At 45.1% G+C, this 18,194-nt stretch overlaps 1 protein-coding gene across 5 annotated transcripts in view; it reads right to left on the bottom strand.

The window, feature by feature from the left end:
* Positions 1–6,217: 6,217 nt before the first annotated feature.
* The window catches only part of SIPA1L1 (signal induced proliferation associated 1 like 1), a 138,880-nt gene continuing 126,903 nt past the window's right edge, over positions 6,218–18,194 (bottom strand). For 3 of the 5 annotated variants that reach the window (XM_081227829.1, XM_081227833.1, XM_081227831.1), the window contains 4 exons: positions 12,637–12,783; positions 10,193–10,307; positions 7,240–7,324; positions 6,218–6,572 (listed from right to left, as the gene is read on the bottom strand). In XM_081227829.1, the coding sequence (XP_081083955.1) occupies positions 6,429–6,572; positions 7,240–7,324; positions 10,193–10,307; positions 12,637–12,783 (491 nt within the window). In that variant the 3' untranslated portion in view covers positions 6,218–6,428. The remainder of the gene's footprint in view (positions 6,573–7,239; positions 7,325–10,192; positions 10,308–12,636; positions 12,784–18,194) is intronic. The other 2 variants (XM_081227830.1, XM_081227832.1) reach the window with 1 other exon arrangement.

Below are 18,194 nucleotides of genomic sequence, written 5' to 3'. Positions count from 1 at the left end.
GTGGCTGGGTGATGAAGAGAGACTGACTCGTGGGAAGGGAGGTAGAACCGTAATGTTGAAGGTTCCTTTCCATCCTGAGTCTGTAACTCATGACTCCAAGTTTATTTAAACAGGGCAGAGTCCACTAGAAAAGGTGATGAGTGGCATCTTTGCAAAGTGGTTCCTGGCCTAACTTAATTCTTGGCTTCAAGTCCAGGAAACCACCCAATCAGACATAATATGTTTCCTGTAACTTGTATCCACTGGTCCCAGTTTTGTCTCTAGAACCACAGAGATCAAGGCTGCTTTCTCCTTCACACCATGGTGTGTCAAATACTTAAAGACAGTGATCAGTAGTTCCATATCCCTGAACCCCTCCTACCCTCTACTGAGTCTTTTCTCTTTGCGGGTAGAATTGCTTGTTCCCAGTGCCTGTAAGTGAAATTCAAGTTCTTACTCCAGCTGGAATCTTTAATATTAAGCTAGACTGCATTGACAGCACATGTTTTAATAGGCATAGCCTCATTAATTTGATATGTGCCTACATTGGGCTGAACGTATCTTTGTACCAACTACTGCAAGAGTTTGCGAAACATATTCTTTGCCTTAAGATTGTAGAGCAATGTTTAAGCTGCTTAAGAGAAGTAACTGTGTTCAGATACCCCTAAGCTCTTTAAAAAATTACCTTCAAATCACTTACAAATCCATTCCCAGCTCTTCACTCAGACAAGGGACAGAAGGGCCGCCTCCAGGCAATTGTATTCGTTACTTCTAGCTCGCTATCTGAACTTGAATAAAACTCCTTTCTTAAATGTATTTCTCAGAGCTTTCACTCCCAGGAACACAGAGCAGGTGGGGTCGGGGTTGGGTGGGAATGTCTATGCATAACGGGGCGGGGGGGGCGTTGGCGGAAGTGCCTCCCTGGGTTTGGCCTGGGGATCTGGACACCCACTCAAATGTCTACCTACCAGTCTAGTTACATAAATGTGTGCAGCGAGTTGGGGGTAGGTAGGGCAATAGGGAGTGGAAGTGTCAGTGCTGAGTGGGAGAACCCACACCCTCCCAGTCATTTATACTTTGGCCAAGGAAGCTGGATTTGACTGGTGGATAGCCATTTAGTGATTCTTTTCTTACATGCTGAATTACAGAAATGTGTAGGAGGGGTACGGCTGGGTGGGCTCATTAGAGATTCAGGGAGTGTTCTAATATCTAAAAAAATGTGTACAGAGGTGGGTCCCTTTAAGAGAACAGAGCATTCTGGTTAAGGACGGGGAGTGATGGGTGCCTCCCTAGAACATGTGATGAGATCCCTTAAGGAAAGTATTTAAAAATACAGAGTAAAATGCCCGAAGCTTAGGGGATTTTGCCTGGGAGATCATTCAGGTTGAAAATGGGTCATGAGGGATACAACTTGCAGGATAACATGAGCTGCATGTATCTGAAGGTGGGGCTGTCCTGGCAGAGGAGCTCTTTAAGGGGTATAGTGACGTGTGCTCATTTAGAAGAAGTAATGGGAGGCCATGTGAGACAGGCATGTTCACAGGACCAAAGGCAATCGCGGTGAAGGCGTATAATGAGAGGTGTCATGAGAGACAGGGAAGGTGAAAGCTTTCTTGGGTCTCAGGTATGATGACTCGGATGCACTCAGGCATGAGAAGGGGAGATGTTTGGATATTTAAGGATGGAAGACCGGAGGGGCTCAGCTGACAAGGAAACAGAGGAACACGACACTGGCCGACTCTTCTGGGGAGAGGTGGGAGACCCGAGGAAAGGAGAGCAGTAAGGGGACAAAGCAGCAGCAGATAAAACCATGGTTATAATGATCTCCAAAAAGACAGCCGGTGTCTTCAAGCCTGAGCTGCGGCTTATCTAAAGGATATAGAGGATCAGCAATGCTTTCCTTCTCTCTGGACAGTGGCACAGAAAATGGGCTGTGATGCAGCATGAGGATAGATTTCTTGAGTTTGGAGCAGGTATGAGGGCAGTCGGGAAATCTGCTTGTCTAGTAACTTTGAGGGTCGATAGGTTCTTGGAAAGTAGGGTAAACAGGACGGGCTGAATTTGGAAATTAGCGACTGGAATTCAGTGCTCCCAGCCTGGGACCTAGTCTCCCGGGGTTTGCACTCCTGTGAAGCCGCGCACTGTGGGCCTGGCTGAGGGCTCTTCACTGGCTCCCAAACTGTTAGCCCCTCAAGGTCACCAAGGTCATTCCTTGCTGACCTGGTAACTAGTCTCATACTGTTAGTGGTAGTTAAGGACACTCCAGTCACATCCAGGTAACACAAGAATTTAAAAGTCAAGTGGCAGAAAATTTCATGCAAAGGGGTCTCAATTAAATTACATTTTTAGTAAAAAAGAAAGAAAAAGTTATTTTGCCTAAGCTCTCTTTAGCTATAATTTAAGCCTATTTCCTCTGGTGAGGTGCTCTGTGGTTAGCCAACCCGTCAAAATAATACTCAGGTTTCCGGACATGGTTAAGAGCCTCGCATCATAGCATCTATTTCTTTCAATTACTAATGGGCATGGCTATCCTCTTGTTAACTTTATTCTTCAAAAGTCCTGCTTCTAAATCATCACCTGGGAAGCTGGAGAAAATACAAAGTTCCCACCCCAGACCTGCCCAATTACAGATCCTGGGGATGCAACCCAGTGACCCAGGTTTTTAACCAACCCTCCAGGTGATTGTGATGCAAGCTCAAGTTTGAGTCACTTCTCAAATACACGGCAAAGGGTGAAAAGCCCGGCCGGTATTAGGCAGAGTGGACGAGCTCATTCTAGCTCTTCCATCCCCCTCTCCTATTAATACATCAGGACTCCTAGAAAAACAACATCAAGGCCCTAACATATTGGAGGTGGAAGACAAGGAAAGACACATAATTATTGAGTGCCTTGAATTTGCCTGTCACTGGCTTTACACATATGATCCCACTTAATCCTTAAAACAATATGAGGCTGTTGCTATTTTACCAGATAGGAAACCAAACTCAAATATATTAGGTAATTTACCTAAAGACACAGCCGCTACACAATTGGATGGGATTTGAGTCCAAGTCAAATGCCTTTTTTATTAGAGTATGTTGATTCCTTATGGACAGGTCTGTAGTGGCATAATTCATACAGGGAAAAGGTATTACTGTGTTCTCATTCTTTTAAAATAACACAGTTCATCTTTAACAATGCCCAAATCTTTACTGTTTACGTGCATTTCTGACCAAGGTGTGCCACCTTGCACTTTGATCTCGATTTCGTTCGTTCTGGGGAAATGGCACCAGGTGGTTACATATATCTACTGTGAGGTTGTAATCTGTTCAGGTCATTGCTCTGCATTTAACTAGAGGCAAATGGCTTAAGCTTGCTGGGCCTACTTCCTTTGCCCTTGTACTACCATTTTTATCCCCATCTACAGAGTTAGTAATCCAACACAACCCCATCTGTTTATCACCTGCAGCAGACTTGCAGTGCAACCAATTGGCCCCTCCAGTCAGCTCATGGATGAAGATCCTCCATCAATGTAGGTCAATGGCGCCTTCTCCCAGGAACTCATGACCCACGTCCAAGCCCTTCGGAAACCCTCTAAACCAGGTAAACATCATGGTCTAAACAGACTTTTTAGCTTGCTAATCAGAGTATCTTGTGGCATCCAGTCTTAGCTTGTCTTGTAATTCTAGAATTTGTAGAATTGCTGAACCAAAGAAAAGGAAGAAACGACACTGTGAGCTCTCAATTAACTGCACCACTGGAGAGGAACAGTGACGTGGTAGATCCAAAAAATTTGGCTCCATTTGGCTTTGGAATGCATTGTGATTTTTTTCAGTAGATTAACTTTCCTAATTACATTTTGCACAGCCTAATATTAACAGGCATTTGTATTCCCTGAGCATACGACATCTAACACTGAGAGTTGGGGCGATGCCGTAGAGGAGTCCAAGGGAATGAGTGTTGTTCCGGACAATCCACACACGGGGAATGAAGAGGGAGCTAATTATAAAGTGCTGCAAATATTAAATCGTAAGCAGAGAGGGCAGATTAGGAATTCTCTATGGACATGTGAACAGACAGTACAAAAGCTTATTAAAATTCTAAAAGGGACAAAGTTTCAAGGATCATCTTGGGAGTTAATGGAGTCTGATGGAAAAAGAAGGATACAAGGAGGGTCAATGAGTTACTGGGTGGTCTTTCAAATAAGAAAGAGAATGGACTTGAGGACACGGGGAGGGGGAAGGGTAACCTGGGATGAAGTGAGAGAGCGGCATGGACATAGATACACGACCAAACGTAAGGTAGATAGCTAGTGGGAAGCAGCCGCATAGCACAGGGAGATCAGCTCGGTGCTCTGTGTCCACCTGGAGGGGTGGGATGGGGGAAGGGTGGGGGGCGTGGTGGGGAGGAGATATGGGGGTGTATGTGTGTGTATAGCTGATTTGCTTTGTTGTGTAGCGGAGGCTAACAGACCATTGTGGAGCGGTTGTGCTCCAGTAAAGATGTTAAGAAAAGAGAAGAAAGGAAAAGAAAAGAAAAGAAAAATAAATAAATAAGAAAACCTCAAGCAATAATACCAAAGTGTTTTAAAAGAGTGTTTAAAATGAATTTTATTATTTGAATTTTACAAGTAGTCTTTAAAGGCTTCAAACAAGAACTCTGTTGCAAAACTCTAATAAATAGCTTGCCCCAAGTCCCCAAACAAAATGTAAAACAAAATAAAAACTAAACTCAGAAGGATAAGCAAGACTTCAGAATGCTTGGATGTTAGCAGTATTTTTCTCATTTACAAAGAGCTATCAGGCAACGTACAATCTCCTTCATACAAGTCAAAGAGAGAAAGAGACGGACAACTGAGATCTTCACAGAGCACTCCGAAAGCTTCCTGTTTCCATGACAGAAATGTCACCAGAAAAAAAAAAAATCCCATGGAGAAATCACAATCGTGAACGAAACTGTAGCATAAAAGTCTAGTGATGGGGGTGCGGGGGAGAAGAGAGGAAAATCCATCCCGTTTCTTTCAGGGATGGAGAGAGGAATGGGCTGAGATTACTTGGGGCAGGGAACTTCTGAGCAGGTGCCACTGGATAGCTGAACGTTCCCTTAGACCAGAGTTACCACTGAAGGGGCACAGGTGGCAATTTAGTGACAACTGTGAAGGCAAGAAACAAGGCCCCCAGGAGCTCCCCTGGGGCCTCTCAACACTAGTGACCCAGTTTCTCTGTTCTGTGCAGGACTGAGAGCCTTGGAACAATGGCCAGGGGCCCAAAGCAGCTGCATCACTAGACAGGAAAAATAGCACATCAATCATTTCTGCAGCAGAATCCTTTGGATGGCCACACAAGGATGCAGAAAATGCTGGGCTGAGATTGTACACTGGGACATGCAGGTCTCAAAAGGCCATTCCATTATCACAGTCATTGCTCCTAACAAGTAAGTATTAAAGTTCACAATTTAACATTCACTTTTCCTAGTTACAAATACTGGTGAAGTCTTGCTTTGGAGAGAAGGATTTACTGATTTATTAATAAGATAATTTTGAGCAAGCTAAAAATACAATTTTGCCACATTGTTATCTTTAAAAAAAATCTCAAACAAAAACTCTACTTTTGACCAAAATGCATATAAATCATATGTTTTATATGTTTTAGTTCGGAGGAATTCTGAAACCAATTACTGTTTGGAGCCAGGAGGCTACAGAAAGGCTGGTCCCACTTTAGAGGGACTGTCTTAAGCCAAACAAAAAGGGCTCCAGCCCCGAGGAGCACACAGCACCTGGGCCCATTTTCCCAGGGAAAGGAAGGAGGAAGTAGTGATGTCATAATGCAGGATGGAAAAGGGGTGTGGCCCACAGCCTCCGTCTCTGCCTCTCTCTGGTTCACTGATTTGTTATTGTCAAGTAACCCCGATCCTGCTCATCTCTCTGTAAGATAGGGACAGACATCACTAGCTCATGCACAAGCCATTCGAGGGAGGTAGGCATTTTCTCAAAGCACCTCCCTCCCCAGGCATTTTAGGAACGAAGGTAAGGAAATCCCCCTCCCCAAGTAAACAGTTTTTAAAAACTTTATTGTCTTCCTAGGAATAATGACATTTGTCAGGATACTGAGGGAAAGCTTGGGTTACCTGAAATAGATAAGAAAGAGCTGATGGAAATAGAGGCAGATGGGCCAGTGGGGGGAACCCTGGTCCTAGGCCCAGTTTCTTTTTAAATACATAACAGATAAAGATATTGTGCAAAAAAATAAAGACATTCACATTTTAGCAGTTAAACTTTTATTTTACTTTTTAAAATTTTTATTTACCTTTTTCTTTTTCTTTTCTACAAAAGGCAGATAATGATTGTTGATCTGCGATTGTTGTGTTGTGCACTCCCCTAAAGGGGGCAAAGTCGGGAGCTGGGGCAGGAGCTCGGAGGATGCCTTCAATGGCGGCACCGAGGGGCACGCGCCCCTGTGCCCCCTCCCAGCCTAGCTCATGTCGATGGTGTTGAAGACCCACTCCGTGAACTTCTTCAGCTTGTCGGAGGCGTTCTGGGATTCCTCCTGCAGCCTCAGGTTGTCCTCTCGCAAGTGCTGAACCTCCGCCTGAAGGTGAGCTTTGTCTTCTTTTTCCTGGGAGGCGAGCAGAGCAGGAAAGGACTAAGAGGGTGGCCTCACCCTGCCCAGCCGCTAGGAGTGGCTGTGGACCTGTGTGAGCCCTTCACCCACTTCCCTCCTTCACTCCACTACACAGCTGTCTATGGGGCCTGGTGCTGGGCCTTAAGATGCTCTCACCCAGGCAACGGGACTTCCAGCGGCGTCCGCTACAGGCTGATTGTGGAATGTAAATACCTGACTGCGTAGTTTAATGTCTTTGTTAAGTTGTAAGGAATTAAGGGCTGTCTTACATTTTAGACGATTGTTCTGGGGGCTCCTATGTTAATATAAAGCCACTCAAGAAACAAACAGCATCTACTTTTGGTGCAAGAGCCTGAAGAGCAGTGAGGACACGTGGGTCTGGGCTATGGACCAGGGGTCGGGAGGCTGGGAGAGGGCTGGCTGAGGTCTAAAGGCGTTCACAAAGAAGGGAACGCTTTTTCTGTGCGTGTGACAATGAAAGCTTTCTTGCACTATGTGTGTCAGTGGGAACCAAGCTCTAAGCAGCTCCCTAAATGTGTACGGAGAAAGTAGGGAAAACGCCCACATCTTATTCCACTAACAAACACTGCTGACAAAGGGCTCTCACAGTTCAAGGGCAGCTTGTGTGGACTGGGTAACCTGCTTTGAGAATATGGTTTACCTTCTTCAGATCTTCTCGAAGCAACTTCAGCATACCTTCCAGCTGGTCCACTTTAGAAGCCAGAGTGGGAGAGGAATTTTTACTGCTGGGAACAAGAAACAAAAGACCTTGCTGGCAGGAGCCTCCATGGCTGGCTTTGTTTGGCATTTTTTTTTTAAGGAGGCGCCTGAATTTACAAAATGGTTTTCAGTATCAAATTACTCAGTATGGTGACCCAACCGTGCATTTTCATTTTAAAACGGAAAATGGCAGTCTTAACAAAAGGTAATACAAGTGTGAACTACAGCCAATCAATGGCTTCCTTTGTTAAAGATGCTGCATCTTTGTGACAAAAGAATATAGGACAATAAGTGAAAATGGTCTCTTTGGCAGCACGAGAAGAACTTTCTGGCAGACACAACTGTCAAACAGTGAAATGAGTATCTGTTTAGAGGCTTTAAGAAGAGGAGAGTTAGTTACTCCTCTGTGTGTGCAGCATGTTGGCTGGGGGAGGGTTAGGGCAGGCTCTACTTTGGGGCAACCCAAGTAAGTAAAGCCTGTGGCCACTCACCCGGTGGCAACTAAGTCATAGGGCCCACGTCTGAACTTAGACTAGTTTAAATATCTTCAACTATTAAAAAAATAAGGCTACATCTTTCAGAAGCTTGTCAGTCCAACCTTAATGTCTTAAGCTCTTCGCTATTATGATCAGCAAACTCTAAGGCCCAAAATTTTCTTATTTTCTCCCATTTCATTTAAGTGCTAAAAAGGCCACGCCAGTGGAGCATCAAAAGGAAGGGGAGTTAGAGGACGAGAAGGCCATGTAACCAGCTGTAACCAGCGGGACAGATGACACAGCTCGGCAGGGGCTGAAGACCTGTCAGCTCTCCCTCCCAGACTCTCCTCTACTTGAATTCAAGCTCCAAAAAGTTTCCAGGTGAGTTCTAGCCAGAAACACAACCTCAGCCTCACACAACCAAGAATCTGAAGGTTTCCGTGGAGCCAACTGGCAGCTGCCTCTTTCCAGAGGTCAAGGAAGGGGAAGAGGTGGTGACTCTGAACTCTTGGCATCATGAAATGAAAGGTATTCTTTACTTTAGACATCAAAGTTCAAGTTGGAATTCCTGACCTAAAATAAGCTGTGTCAACGTCTTCTGCTAATTCTAGGTCTACAGCAAGCCCACAGGGGCATGGAGTGTCACAAGGCTGTAAATAAAATGGAATGATAATGACCATCTCACTTCTAAGAAAGACAGGATGACCAATTAAAAGCTGACAGCGAATGGATTGTAAAAGGGACGTGGTCAGCTGCAATCCACAGCACCTCACAAGCAGGTCAGGTTTGGATGGGTTGGAGGCCAAAGATGTGACAGAATAAGAGTGGTGTTGAGGGCTTCCCCGGTGGCGCAGTGGTTGGGAGTCCGCCTGCCGATGCAGGGGACACGGGTTCGTGCCCCGGTCCGGGAAGATCCCACATGCCGCGGAGCGGCTGGGCCCGTGAGCCATGGCCGCTGGGCCTGCGCGTCCAGAGCCTGCGCTCCGCAACGGGAGAGGCCACAGCAGTGAGAGGCCCGCGTACCGCCAAAAAAAAAAAAAAAAAAAGAGTGGTGTTGAACAGAAAACACTGAGGCTGGGGATGGGGGCAGGGCTGTCCCTCACAAGCTGCTGAGTCCACAGTCCCCGCTCCTGGCAGGGCTGACGCAGCCACTGCAGGCTGTCTGTCAGTAACTCTGTGGCGTATCTTGATTTCTGAAGGTCTGCAAAACGAATTCTGTGACTGTGAGTGCACTGATAATCTTTAAGAACCTATTTAACTCCATTTGCATTTGCTCATCCACACCGAACAAAGACCCAATCGTCATCCTCATCTTAAGCTTCTACAAAGATTTAGGAACCGCTTAATAATCCTTTCTCAGGAGAACAGTCTTTGCTCACTCAGACTTCTCTTCGTCCTAAAAAGGGACATCGGGGGCTCTCCCCTCGACTCTGCAATTTTTAAAAAAGTTCTCAACAGCCAAACTAACTGCCTCTTTCCTTCCCCAACTGTCCCAACAATAGGATAAATGCAGCATCTGTTACACTCACAACAAACGATCCATTGCTCTTATACTTCCTCTTGAAGAGGGTTTCCTTACAGACGTGCTTCAGAAGTCTTCAAGCACAAGTCGCCGGTCTATCTGTGCAAACCTATGCCAACCTCACTCTTCCTGTTACTGGCTGTTTCTGACCAAGTTTTCTAGATACATGGATTCTTATCCATCATCAAAAGGTTTTAAGAGATTTCAAATTGATGAAATTATTCTCCATTCGGGAGGGCTTACTATGTGTCCACGGCTGACTGTTGGGATGCTTTAATATATAAGAACATCACACATTTATCCAATAACCTCACCATTTGAAACTGAGGGGGAAATGGAAAAGTCAGCCTTTACATAGTTAAGTAGAAGTCAGAGTCCCTACCCTTAACTCAGCTACTGCTTTTTTTTAAACTTCTTAGTTTACATAAATCTTACCTATCCTGGTGACCCAGTTCTAATGTAGGTCTGAAGCAAAACGCTGGGAGCTGCTAAGATGCAGGCACATTTACAAGCATGACCAACTGACAGCTTCAAAACTGACAGACTCAAAAGCCAGACTCAAGGACTAAACGCATAGGAGTCCAAGGATATTCAGCACAAATGATTTCTCTTACCTTACCTAATAAACCCCGAGGACATACATAAATGTACTACGGCATTAAATAATAATGAATATTCATAATGATGACTTTTAAGCCATCAAGAACAGTTTCATGGTGTTTAGAGTATTTGGTTACAAAGCATTCGAACAAAAAGCGAAGTGTCTGGCACCGGAGTGATGAGCTTCATTCAGCTGATCCGTGTGGCCTCCATCGCCTCTTCCCCACACCTGCTGTCTGTCACTAGTGGAGGTGATGTGTGGTGTGGAGTGGTACCCTCGCCACTGGATGACTAACCTGCTGTAAGACTTCATCTGGGCCAGAGCCTGGTCTTCAAGCTGGTCATTGGTGGATGCAGCACTCAGAGGGCGATGGTTTTCATCACTAGCAGCAAAGAACGAGGCTCTCTGGACTGAAACGGAGAGAAGAAACCATTCAGTATTTTGGAACTGGACCCTGGGCCCTCTCTATGGGGGCCCTCCATTTCTAAAAGAAATGGCCTACACGCACAGTCAGATCTAATCAAGGGGCAGGAATGCATCGGAAACCTTACCTCCCAACCCTTGTAGGAAAAATTTTTTACTGTTTTAGCTGGAAGAGGATAGTAACATTGTACTTTCTCTTTTAAAAACAGTTGTTGTGACTCAACTTCTATTCCAGCTTTTCCCTTGCTCATAAAGGTACCATTCTAGAGGGCTTCCCTGGTGGCGCAGTGGTTGAGAGTCCGCCTGCCGATGCAGGGGACACGGGTTCGTGCCCCGGTCCGGGAAGGTCCCACGTGCCGCGGAGCGGCTGGGCCCGTGAGCCATGGCCGCTGAGCCTGCGTGTCCGGAGCCTGTGCTCCGCAACGGGAGAGGCCACAACAGTGAGGGGCCCGCCTACCGCAAAAAAAAAAAAAAAAAAAAAAAAGTACCATTCTATTGTTTCCCTGGAAACAGGCCTCATGCCAAGTTTCCAGACTGATGCTTTCCACTCAGTGACAACATAAAACGCGTTAAACAGCTAGTAAAGAGTTAGTACTAAGCTTCTTGAGGCTTCCTGAAGTATGTTTTCCTTAAGACTCCTGGCCACCTTGGTGGGCTTTAGCCTAGGCCCACACCACCTCCGTTTCAAAATACACAGACTTCAGGCTTGAGCCAAGAAACAAAATCAAATTAAAAATAAAAAATCTCCCACTGAAAAACCAAAACTTCTTTGCAGCAACACGGATGGACCTAGAGCTTGTCATAGTGAGTGAAGTAAGTCAGACAGAGAAAGACAAATATCATGTGATATCACTTATATGTGGAATCTAAAGAAAGGGTACTAATAAACTTATCTAACAAAACAGAAGTAGAGTTACAGATGTAGAAAACAAACTTATGGTTACCAGGGGGTAAGGCGGGGAGGGATAAATTGGGAGATTGGGATTGACATGTACACACTACTATATATAAAATAGATAACTAATAAGGACCTACTGTATAGCACAGGGAACTCAATACTCTGTAATGGCCTATATGGGAAAAGAATCAAAAAAAGAATGGGTATATGTATACGTAGAACTGATTCATTTTGCTGTACACCTGAAACTAACACAACATTGGAAATCAACTATACTCCAATAAAAATTAAAACAAAAAACAAAACTGTGATTTTATATGAAGGAGAGTGACCAACACATTGAAATTTACAATCAAGTTAGTCCTGGGGAATTGCCATCAGCTAAAATGGGGATTCACTGTTCACTGCTCTGTCGTTGTCTTGACTTCTGAATTCCATGGCCTAGGCAATTGGCTCCCCCAAAACTGGAACTTGACTGAAGAGCAACTTTCAATCCTTCCAAGTAAGGGCAATAAAACAAAAACTCAAAACCAATCATCTGCTATAGCACCATCAATTTACAAAGACCATTTTAGCATCAAAAAATCGGGAAGGGGGCTTCCCTGGTGGCGCAGTGGTTGAGAGTCCGCCTGCCGATGCAGGGGACACGGGTTCGTGCCCCGGTCCGGGAGGATCCCACATGCTGCGGAGCGGCTGGGCCCGTGAGCCATGGCCGCTGGGCCTGCGCGTCCGGAGCCTGTGCTCCGCAGCGGGAGAGGCCACAACAGTGAGAGGCCCGTGTACCGCAAACAAAAAACCGGGAAGGGCAACCTCAGAGCCAATCTATCAAAAAAAGACCTATGACAACCTCATGTCAACACACACAGCAATACTTTTAGTTTTTTTCTATTTCAGCAGAGCAGGTCAGCACGAGTCTAAGGGCCTGCATTTAAGGACCACTGGCTTAACGCAAGTACACAGCCAGTGGGTTGACGTAGGAACGAAGCAGGAAGAAAGCACACCTGCTACCACACAACCGAGAGATGAGTGAGAAGAGCAGAGGGAGGAGCCTGGGGCCGGGCCAAGCAGGACAAGCATCCTAACAGATCCAACTGTGCACTGAGCAATGACGTCTTCACGACGTGATAAAAAACTCTCCTGGACACGTGCTGTTTTCAGTCAAGTGACAGTTGGGATTCCCCTGCACTCTGCCCTTCTCAGATACAGGGAGGCGAGGCATCCGTGTGATGAATTCCTATGTAGAGGAAACACTGGGTTCCACCTGATTAAATCTGACAGTGGGGGCCCCTTACCAAGTGCTCAAGAACTGTTAGCTCAACTGGTTTCTGGCTGTGATGGTAAAATGTGCGTGTTGTCAGTGTGTCCAGAGCACTCACATGACCTCAGTGTGGCCCAGCCTGGATCATCAGCAGACTCACCCTCATATGCCTTGGCAGCATCCACCAGGTTGGACCAATCCAAATCCGCAGCAGCGTCGGGCAGGGGCATTAGGCCGGGGTCGGGCATGGGCGTCCTCTGGGTGTCCTGGATGTCATTGAGGGAGCTGTCCGAGGCCGAGAACTCTCCTGCAGGAAGGGAGAAGGGATAAGATGCTTCTCATGCCCACAGGAGAACCACTCAAAAGTTTTACCCATTTCCTGTTACAATATATTTGTAAGTCATTTGTTACCTGGAATCAGTTTCTAGTCTAACAGGCCATTAGTGGTCATTCTAAAGCTGAGTGGAACTGGGAATTGACTTCCTCCAACCTTAATTCACTTTTGTATAACCTCCCACTGTCCCATTTCTAGTGGGGTGAGTCTTGGAAAAGTCCATCCTGCACCGAGGCAATGTGTCTGCTTTGGCAGGAGCTGCTTGTCTACAGTGGGACCCAGGGCAGCTCCTCAGGTTTCCTCGCAGAGTCGAGAGATTCAGGCTGGGGTGAAGGGGCCTACTTCAAGACAGGTGGGTTTTGCAGCCAGGCCAGGGAGGCTTGGTGATGCTTGTTTGAGGGGATAATAAAGCTTATTTTTATCTGCACTGGAACCTGGGATCTGACTGCCCTCCAGGTGGACTCCCTGCATCCCTGGGACTGGTGAGGGACATCCCTGGCCCATGTCTGTCTTGTATCCCAGGAACGGCCCACTGGTTTCTGCAGTTGGATGTATCCAGGGTGGTGTGAGAACCAAATAAGAGCACGTGAGAGTGAGTGCTGGGTCACCCAGCAGAGTTAACATAGGTTAACTGGTGTTGGCATCCTCCTCCTTCCCAAGGACACGCTAAGCAACTCTTGGCATCAGTTTTCTATTTTTTGTTTTTTTAACGCACATCTTATGATCTTAAGTTCTTATTTGAGAATGTAAAAATACAAAGTACGATAGACTTCAGCAGTCTTAGTTGAGTGCCAAGAATAATATAGAAAAGGAAGATAGTTGATAAATGAGTTTACAGGGTTATAATCTTAAGAGTAAAAATGTAGAAAGACAAAAAAAATGGTCCACATCAAAAACACTTAAAAAAATTCAATTATGTAAACTTACGACTAAATAAGTCATATTTTTAAAAGATGGTACTCAAGACTCATCACTGGTTGATTACTTTTTTTTGCTATTTTCTATGTTGTGGAGGTATCTATATGGTGGAAACTCTATACAGTAGTGTATCTGTATACATTGCTTCCCAGTTTGCTTTCAGTGACATCACTTTGGTAACCTGAAATCAGCTGAGGTAGGAGTATATCTACACCCCAATAACTGGCAAGTGCTGCAAGTCAGGGCCTTTGCCTCCTTCCAGGAGCTGATTGTTAAACGTTTACCAGCACAACAAGAATCATACCTCCAATAAGGACAAAAAGACACTGAGAGATACTCAGCTGGGAAGTGATGTAGTAAACTTTGTTCATTGGGAAGATCATTTTGGTTTTTTTTTTTTATTCAAACAGAAAGTCACAAAAATTATAATCATCCTCATCAGTTCACTCAGTCCCATGTAATTAATTTTTTTATCTTGATCTTTTGTTAGCACTTTTATGAATTCATCAGTTTTCCATTAGAGTTCTGAAAATGCTTATTCATTAAGTTCAGCAGTATAGTCAGTCACCAGAAACCTGTACAGTTTTCGATTTACAGCAGCGCAACATCCCAAGCCCCTTCTAAGGTGACAATTTTTTAAAATACAAATATTAAACTACAGTAACAGCTAATCTCTGCTTATCCTGGGGACGGGAGGAATGGGTGAAATGAGCCCCTCTGTGCAGTGGAGGGCGTGCTGCTACCGCTCAGGTTCATACAGGTGGAGGAGAGGGAAACGTAGCTCAGGAAACGAAGATGCTCTCAATGGGGCATCAGCTGGGGCAGAAACGAGAGCAGAGCACGTGCCCCCATGAGAAGGGTCACCCGCACAATGTGACTGTAACTCATGCAAACACAAAGCTGAAAGTGAACTTCTCAGTTAAAATCTCTAAGCGACTCTGGAAAGAACTGTGTACGATGAATTAAAAAGTTTTGTCAATTATGATAGCCTATAAACCAGAGTACATTTAGTGCTTGCTTTCCCTTTCAAATTACATAAAGAACTGGTCTGAAGTTACTAGTTACTAGTTATTAATGTGCTTAACATTAGCAAAATTATGAGTAAATGGAAATCAACAAATGTTGCCTGATATTCAAGGCTCAGTTGTATTTAAACTTGATCCCACCAAGGGTAAGTAGTTGGAATGATTTACAATGTTGTGTTAGTTTCTGATGTACAGCAAAGTGATTCAGTACATATATATATATATATATATATATATATATATTTTTTTTTTTTTTTTTCTTTTTCAGATTCTTTGGAACAGACAATTTTCTGTGTTACACACAACCCTTCTGCCCTTTTATCTCTGGGGCCCAAATTTCCACTTGGAAAAAAAGAAGTCGCCCATTCCCCAAACACATCTCAGTATCTCAGTGGTGGTCACACCAACGAGGCCAAGGCGTAGGGATCAGCCCACCAAGGACTGCTCAGTTTAGGGCGTGGGATCACTGTGGCTGCTGCCTGACTTTTAGGAAAGCAAGAAGAGGTGATGGAAGGAGCTGGGAGAGGGTGGCCCGCTCCTTCCCTTCCTCAGTGCCAGGCCTTCAGCCACAGGCTTCACAGGGAAGGTGTGAGGGGAGCAGATTTCCAGGCTGTTCTCTTAGTATGTGAGCTTCCAGAAGGCAGGGCCTACTGTGACATGACCCATGCAGAGAGGCTTTCACAGAGGGTTTATTTTTATCCCTATAAAGGTTAAAAAAAATGGGGAAGTGAAAGAAACATTCAAGGTAGGCAGGAAGTTGTAAGAGGAATGGAGTGCAGGGAGAGTGGTCCCAATGCAGGGAGAGAAGTAGAGAAAAAAAGGCTACTATTTAGGGCACGACTAGGAGGTGGTTTCTAGAGTCCAGATGGTAAAAAGTGGTCATTTTGTGTGTCAACTTTGGTTCATAGACAGTGACCTTTTAGAGCAAACAGAAATCAGGTTCAAGCCATAGTTGGACCTCTTATGAAGAGGGAGGAGGGGGAAGCTGATGTGATTCTTGAATGATGTCTGCCACAGGGGAGAAGGGGAGAAGGGAACTGTGTAGGAAGCAGGATGGAGATGACGGAGGAACAGTCATGGGAGTGGGTTGAAAACTCAGAAAAGAGGCAGGGAGGAAGCAAACTAGGAAGGCAGGAGATTTAAAGAAAACACTGCTTCAGAGAAGCAGCAGAAGGAAAAGAAATTGGGTATAAATGGACATAGAGAAAAAGCTGCAGAATTCCCTGAAGGAAAAAGGGCAGAAGGGAGGTGGAGTTACAGCCATATGTATAATAAGCAGGCACACAGGTTCCACAATAGGTATCTGCTGTGCTGGGCAATAGTGGGAAGGTAGCTGCAGAATGGAATGGAGTTGGACAGAGGAGAAAGAAAAAAAGCAATTTTTTTTGGTCCCCGAATATGGCCCTTAATAAAACTGGGATCAAGTAAGGTGATGGAAGAACAAGGCATTTATGAATCAAAGGGAAGAATACGGAAGTGCCCGTCATCAATAAGCCTTTTCCTAAATAATACTCACTCAGTGAATGAATGAGTCAACAAGTGAGTGGCCGACACCACAGCTAACAGTCTCACAGCTGGGAAAGACAGAACAATGGTGTGGCTCAGGGAAGCCAGTGGATAAAATTCTCTAAGAAATAACTAATCTGGTGTTAGCCAAATGTGCCCAATCCTAACAGCAGCTGGGATGTTTGGTAAAAATACAATACAAACCACACTTTTGTATTCAAATTCAGCAGGTCTTGGGTGAGGTCTGGAAATCTCTATTTTTAACAAGCATCCCAAAGGAGAGCTTTTACCACATCAGATACCCCAGTTTTGTGGCTGCTGCACAGTGGCTGCCCCTTGATCGTCTGGCTCTGGAGCCCAAGAGGAGCTCATGTTTCTGGGTCCCATGGGACTCTAACACCTGAAGAGGCAGTTCTTGGCAGGCTACTCCCCCCGCCAACCCCAGGGCACTGCCACAGGCATAGCCTTCTGTTTTGGCACATTTAGAGGCCTACAAGGTGCTCTCAGGGAACAGAGGCCAGTGGACCCAAACTTTGTCTTCTCCATCTGCCTCACTCCAGCTCATAGGCATCTCCAGAAAGGCGCTTATACATACATCTGGTGCCCCAGTACTTATGACTGTCACCCGGCAGACACCTCCAGGTCACTGGTGGTGGTGGTGGTGGGGTGGTGCTTATACTTGTGGTCCCATAGGACTGTACATATGTGCATACTTTAAAAGCTGCTGCCTGAGATTCCGGTTTCCAATCTAAGTGATGACTGAGATCTAAGTGATGACTGAGATCCAACCCTTGGAGACACTGACAGGTCTTGTCAAACCCTCAGCTACTGGAGGCTCTTAAAAATAAACTAGGCTGCTTGGACAATCACAAAAGTTTGAGAGACAACCAAGAGCTAGGGCAGGGTAGGAAGACACGGTTCATCTTCTACATGAGGCCACTCCATCAAAGCTGGGAGAGGTGGCTGTTTTACCTAATACATAGAAACAAACACAGCATCAAGGAAGATGAAGAAACAAAGGAAAATGTTCCAAATGAAAAACACAAGAAAAATCTCAGGAAAAATTCTCAATGAAATGAAGGTAAGTAACTTACCACATAAAGAGTTAAAAATGATGGCCATAAAGATGTTCACGAAGCTTGAGAGAAGAAAGGATGAACACAGTGAGAACTTCAACAAAGACACAGAATGTAAAAGAGAGTACCAAACAGAAGTCACAGAGCTGAAGAATACAGTAACTGAACTGAAAAATACACTAGAGGGGCTCAACATCAGACTAGATGAAGCAGAAGAAAGGATCAGTGAAGTCTAACAGGGTAGAGGAATTCAGTCAATCAGAGAGGCAAAAAGAAAAAAGAATGAAAAACAGTGAAGAAAGCTTAAGGGACATATGGGGCAACATCAAGCGGACCAACATTCACATTATATGGGTCCCAGGAGGAGAAGAGAGAAAGGGAAGAAAACTTATTTGAAGAAATAATGGCTGAAAACTTCCCTAATCAGGGGAAGGAAACAGATATCTAGATCCATGAAGTCCAGAGAGTTCCAAAAAAGATGAACCCGAAGAAAACCACACCAAAACACATAATTAAAAGGCCAACAGTTAAAGAGAAGGAGAGGGACTTCCCTGGTGGTACAGTGGTTAAGAATCTGCCTGCCAATGCAGAGGACACGGGTTTGAGCCCTGGTCTGGGAAGATCCCACATGCCGCAGAGCAACTAAGCCCGTGTGCCACAACTACTGAGCCCGCGAGCCACAACCACTGAAGCCCGTGCGCCTAGAGGCCGTGCTCTGCAGCAAGAGAAGCCATAATGAGAAGCCCGTGCACCACAACTAGAGAAAGCCCGCATGCAGCAACAAAAAACCAACCTAACCAAAAATAAATAAATTAATTAATTAAAAAAAAGAGGGAATCTTAAAAGCAGGAAGAAAAGA

The sequence above is a fragment of the Mesoplodon bidens genome (assembly GCF_964165515.1).
Source record: "Mesoplodon bidens genome assembly, chromosome: 3".
Lineage (NCBI taxonomy): Eukaryota > Metazoa > Chordata > Mammalia > Artiodactyla > Ziphiidae > Mesoplodon > Mesoplodon bidens.
The sequence above is the reverse complement of the archived record's forward strand: the minus strand, read 5'-3'. Positions and strand labels throughout refer to the sequence as shown.